The 6,161-nt window shown below is 36.4% G+C and overlaps 1 protein-coding gene across 1 annotated transcript; it reads left to right on the top strand.

Annotated features, from left to right (window-relative positions):
* The first annotated feature begins 3,109 nt into the window (after nucleotides 1–3,109).
* Nucleotides 3,110–4,057, top strand: LOC139166081 (olfactory receptor 5J3-like). The gene has a single exon (XM_070749326.1). The coding sequence runs from the start codon at nucleotides 3,110–3,112 to the stop codon at nucleotides 4,055–4,057; it is 948 nt and encodes a 315-aa protein (XP_070605427.1).
* The last annotated feature ends 2,104 nt before the right edge of the window (nucleotides 4,058–6,161 follow it).

Here is a 6,161-nt window from a genome sequence, read left to right as displayed (position 1 = left end):
GAGATTGTTAAGAAGGCGAGAGGAGTTACATAGTAAAAGGTATTAGTGTAGAACCTTCGCCTCTTTGTGGGTTGATGTCACTATAAAGCAAAGGATTTGGGGAATTTGGGTGTGAGATTTCAATGTCGTTCAATGGAAGAGAAGTGAAACTGGGGTGTGTGATTGAATAAGGCTTTAAAACCATGGTTTCTGCCACAATAAAAGACATCCTCTGCTGAATGCTGGACCGGTGAGCAAATTCCTGTGCTTAAATTATAAATGGACTTGTTACCTAAGGAATGCCGATTAGGCCGAGTTTGGCACCTTTCCCGGAAGTTGTTTATTTTTATCTCAGAAGAGAGAAGTAACTGCTCTTCTCTTGCAGTTTAAAATCTGCTTTTGGTTATGTGTGCTTTTCTCAATACAGAGTTTGATTTTATCATAAAATAAAAGATTTTTGAGTTGGTGGGGTCGCTCTGAAGGCCATGCATAGAACATTCATATAGATACATATACAGCTTTACCCTCCCTTCCCTCCCCCTCTTCCCTTCCCTTCAGCTGTAGAAATATAAATTTATCAATATCCTCTCCCTCCAAAAACAAATTTCTTCATCAATAGAATACCCCATCATTAATTTACTGTATGGCCATTCACACTGAAGGGCTGCAAAAAAATTTACTACCACATTGTGGGCATGGCTTATTTTGTGGATGTGGCTTGCTGGCCATGTGACTGAGGGTAGCTTAAAATCATGTGACTGGCTTAAACGTGGCCAATTTGATATCACTCACATTAACGGTTTGGGTTAGGTTTAGGGTGCCTGGCCTCTCCTCACCTCAAAGAGGTACAATTTCCCTATCTATTTACTATTACTGAACATTCAAAATATACTCTTTATTTCTATGTATATATGCCATATGTGTACATACATATTACACACAGACACACAGAAATATGCATTATCTAACCAGTGTTTTTCAACCAGTGTGCCGTGGCACACTAGTGTGCCGTGAGACATGGTCAGGTGTGCCGCGAAGCTCAGAGAGAGAGAGAAAGCAAAAGAGAGAAAGAGCGAGCGAGAGAGAAAGAGAACAAGAGAGAGAGAAATAAAGCAAGATAGAGAAAGAGAACAAGAGAAAGAAAGCAAGAGAGAGAGCAAGAGAGAGAGAGAAAGCAAAAGAGAGAAAGAGCGAGCGAGAGAGAAAGAGAACAAGAGAGAAATAAAGCAAGAGAGAGAAAGAGAACAAGAGAAAGAAAGCAGGAGAGAGAGCAAGAGAGAGAGAGAAAGAGAGAGAGAGAAAGAAAGAAAGAGAGAGAAAGAGAGGGAGGGAAGGAAAGAGAGAGAAAGACATAGAGGGAAATAGGGAGGGAGAGAGAAAGAGAGCAAAAAAGAGAGGAAGGAAGGAAGAGAAAGAAAGAAAGAGGGATGGAGAGAGAAAAAGAAAGAGGAAGGAAGGGAGAGAAAGAGGGAGAGGGAAATAGAGCGAAATGGAGAAAGAGAGAGAGAGAGAGAATTTTTTTGTCCAAACTTTTTTTAGCCCCCCCCCCCCCGCCGCCGCTGTGCCCCAGGGTTTCATAAATGTAAAAAATGTGCCGCGGCTCAAAAAAAGGTTGCAAATCACTGATCTAATATATAAACTATATAAAAGAGCCAGAGTGAATGGTTAGAGTGCAGCACTGCAGGCTACTTCAGCTGTTAACTATAGTTCAGCAGTATACGTGTAAATACTATTGCTATTGCTAAATTATATGTGTATGTACACAGAGAGAGAGAGAGAGAGAGAGAGCTCTTCTAAAATTATGTACATTCAACCTCATTTACTGTGGTAGGAAAATCATACATGGAGCCCAGAAGGGAAAAGAAGAAAAATATTCAAACTTTTTCTACTGGTTCTGCATACCTGACCATACCCATAGGATATGGATGCTAAGAAATAAACAAGTAAAAATAAATATATACAATAGTGTAAACAGTGATTGAAATGGTTATGCCATATAAGGAAAGTTCTGGATATTAATTTCCACACTCAACTGAGTCATGTTAATTATTCCAAGTGAATTTCAGTGTCTCAAAAAATGACCTAAAATTTTCAAAGGAGCTTATTAATTAAGCGTTAAAAAATCGCAGTGCAGTTTCCCATTCTGATAATGGAAATTAATAGAAAGCATTTGTCTAAGTTCAGAACTACTTAGGGACTGGCAAGTTTTCCCACTAGAAATAAGATTTTCTATACAGACCAAAAGACAGCCAAGGAAATTCTGTGACAAATTAAGAAGCCCTGGATCCTAGAGTTGGGAGATAACTGCATTTCATTACAGAACTTCCTAATTCATTTCATATTGAAGCAACCCAGCTGTATTCAGAAAAGAAGGAACGCTTTAAACAACCGTTGATGTCACTGAGATCTAAATAAATAGGTAAAATTAGCCTGTTTGGGGTCTTTTGTTTTTTATCAGAATAAGGTGAGAATTTTGAACTTGTTCTATATTAAAGAAAGAGAATCTATTGTTTTTACACCTAATTCTAGTTGAAACTAGTGATTAATGATCATTTATCAGGTACAATCTGACAAAGTTGCTCCACCAACATTCAGAAGCAGTTGAAGACTTCTTTGTTTTTTATTGCTTACCAGATATTTGAGGAATACAGCAATAACAACATGCAGATTTATAGTCCCACATTTTAAGTATTTCCAGTTTTGTCTTATGTCAAAGGTATTTGAGGAAAAACTGTCTTGCCCCATCCTTAGATCACAAACTATCTTCCTACCTCTTACTCTATTCCATATTATTATTCATTAATTATATTAAGGAAGATAACTAATGTTATTGTCACATCATATGAAGGTGGCTTTTCATTCTTGGTCCATGTGTTTTTTCAGCACATCAATAATTTGTACTTTTGATTGAGTATAAGATGAAGAACATGGATGTTATATTATATATTCTCCTTCCTCTTGTGAATCCACCTTGAGTGATGAGTCCTAGACTACATTTTAAACAGGGGCAATTTTATTTTGATTGAAACCATAGTGCATAACTTATTCTTGCTTGAATCTTTCCACTGGTCAAATAATATATAATTCTGATTACTTCGTTATTTCAGTTTACAAAGTGTTTCTATATTCAATGGCAAATAGAACACAGGTGACAGAATTCATACTCACTGGATTGACTGATGATCCACAGTTGCAACTCATCCTCTTGGTGATATTTTTTATTCTTTATGCTATTACCCTATTAGGGAATGTGGGCATGATTGTCTTAATCTGGATCAGTCCTCAACTCCACACACCAATGTACTTTTTCCTCAGTCATGTATCATTTGTGGACATCTGCTGTTCATCAGCTATCACCCCAAACTTCCTATGCCATCTTGTAAAAGATAAAAAGGTTATTTCTTTTGCAGGCTGTTTTACTCAACTTTATTTTTATGGTGTATTTTCCACTGCAGAATGTTACATCCTAGCTATCATGGCCTATGATCGCTATGTTGCCATTTGTCACCCTCTAGTCTACTTGGTCATCATGTCCCAAATAAAATGTGTCCAACTAGTAGTCGTTTCTTACATTACCGGGGTTGTACATGGTTTACTTCATATCATTCCTGCATCTCAGTTGTTCTTCTGTGGACCAAATATCATTAAGAATTTTGTCTGTGAAGGTCCTGCGCTATTACAACTTGCCTGTTCGGATATCAGTTTAAATAATCTGTTGAAATTTATATTTATTGGCTTCACTTTAATAACAACAATGTTCATTGTTCTCACATCGTACATTTGTATCCTGATTACTATTTTAAAGATGACCTCTACCAAATCTCGGAGGAAAGCCTTCTCCACATGTACATCTCACCTTATGGCCATCACTGTGTTCTATGGATGTGCTGGCTTTGTGTATGCACAATCACAACCGACCAAGTCTATCTACATCAATCAAATGGCTTCTGTGTTGTATCTTGTAGTGACTCCTATGATCAACCCATTAATCTACAGCCTAAGGAACCAGGAGGTAAAGGATGCCTTCAGAAAAGTGTTGGAGTGTAGGAAATGTGTTCTTTCTTATACCAAAAATTGAATACTGTGAAAACATTAGTAAAATATAGAAATATAGAAGTAAATATGTGTATATTAACTGTGTGGTTTTCTGACACATTTCTGCTTGGGGAACTACTTGACTGAATTAGTTTTACTATCATTTTAGGGACTATCGCAATTCAGCTCAGTGATATGTTGATAACAAAAAGTTTCATATTTAAATATTTCTCCAAAATATTATATTTTTGTAAAATATACATTCACGGGTACAGGTATGACGGTCTTGGCATATTCGGGTTTCTTCCTGTGTAGGATTTGGAAATTTCTGGCGACGTTTCGACGAGGTCCCACTTGTCATCTTCAGGCTGGTGCTTCTGTCCTTGTTCTAGGGTGAACAGGGAACAAGGACAGGGACAGAATAAGGACAGAAGCACCAGCCTGAAGATGACGAGTGGGACCTCGTCAAAACGTCGCCAGAAATTTCCAAATCCTACACGGGAAGAAAGCTGAATATGCCATACCGTCATGTATATGTATGTGTGTGTGTGTGTGTGTGTGTGTGTGTGTGTATGTGTATGTGTATGTGTATGTATATGTATATGTATATGTATATGTATATGTATATGTATATGTATATGTATATGTATATGTATATGTATATGTATATGTATATGTATATGTATATGTATATGTATATGTATATGTATATGTATATGTATATGTATATGTATATGTATATGTATATGTATATGTATATGTATATGTATATGTATATGCAGTGAAGGGCTACCAGAATTTTTACTACCACACTGTGGGCCTGGCTTATGCAGGACACCCTGCATTTTTTTTCAACATCTTTCAGTGCAAATTTGGTATATGTATATGTATATTACATTATAATAATGTAATAATATATATATAATACATATTTAAACCAAACTGGGATTTTGGTTCAACCAGACTGTAACTTTAACATCTATATTAAAGATAAATCATTTCAACCAAAGTTTGATCTGGTCTGTCCCCTCTGATATTTTGACTCAATAAATGTTGCTTCAATGTATGTGACATAAATCTCTTGTTTCTTTTGTAATAAAATATATACAGGGTGGCCTAGATGATTCTGCCTTACCTCTAGTCCTGGATTTTTCTTCCAAGAACCACTCAGTGGCTGCTTCGTGCAAAATCCAAAATTGTAGCCTCCCTACCCAAGTAATCCCAGTGATTTAGTGCCCATGGATCTTTATTCAACAGAGGTGTGCATTGAAATACCACTTTATGTAAAAACAAACAGAACTGTGTGGAAACCATTTTTATATTTGTGTGCCCTGTGTCTGTTCATTGAAATTCCACACTCTGGTCACTCAGATTCGCAGACAAGGGTTAACATATGGTTAGTGGCAAAGTAACGGCCCAATCACAATGTATTTCAAATTATTTCTTATTTCCATTTCATATTTTTGCTGATAACATTCATTAAATACACTGAAGTATTGTTATGATCATTTTGGTTACCGGAGCAGAAGGTAATTGTTCTTACAGAATTTTACCCATACTTCCTTTGATTTCAGCTAATACATTCTTGCAACTGAATAGGGATATAAATTCAGTGACACCTATGTACATTTTAATACCCAGTAAATAGGAATCATTGTAAAGAAGCTAAAATGGTAATAAAATGATGTGTGTGTGTGAGTGTGTGTGTTCTTTCCTTCCTTCTAAAAAACAATGCTGCGTGGCTTTATTTTTCTTCTCCTTCCTCCCTCCTTCCCTCCTTCCTCCCCTCCCTACACCCAGCAGGAAGGTTCAGTACAACATTCTGTCTAATGAGATTCTTATAAAGGCAATTAAATTCATAATAAGATCATATACCACCATGACTGATTGGAGTAAAGTAACTCCTCTCTTATTAAATTTGTAAAAAGATTATACCACAATGTACTTTATTTAGGATTACCTCTGAAAATTACTTGGAAATTCAATTTGGTTAACAATGAAAGGGCTAGCTTGCTAATCATCTAGGGCTGACCTAGAATTAGAAAAAAAACTGTATCACATGAACAATCTGGTTACCAATTTCTAGGTGCAAGTGAAATCTTTGTTAACTCCATAACTGTAGAGTCCATCTGCTTTCTAAATCCACA

Source organism: Erythrolamprus reginae, chromosome 1 (assembly GCF_031021105.1).
Source record: "Erythrolamprus reginae isolate rEryReg1 chromosome 1, rEryReg1.hap1, whole genome shotgun sequence".
NCBI classification, from domain to species: Eukaryota; Metazoa; Chordata; class Lepidosauria; order Squamata; family Dipsadidae; genus Erythrolamprus; species Erythrolamprus reginae.
Note: the sequence above shows the minus strand (reverse complement) of the source record. Positions and strands in the feature narration are given on the sequence as shown.

Excerpts from the sequence above, each read along its gene's own strand:
- LOC139166081 (XM_070749326.1), top strand. The coding sequence starts at position 3,110 with ATGGCAAATAGAACACAGGTGACAGAATTCATACTCACTGGATTGACT.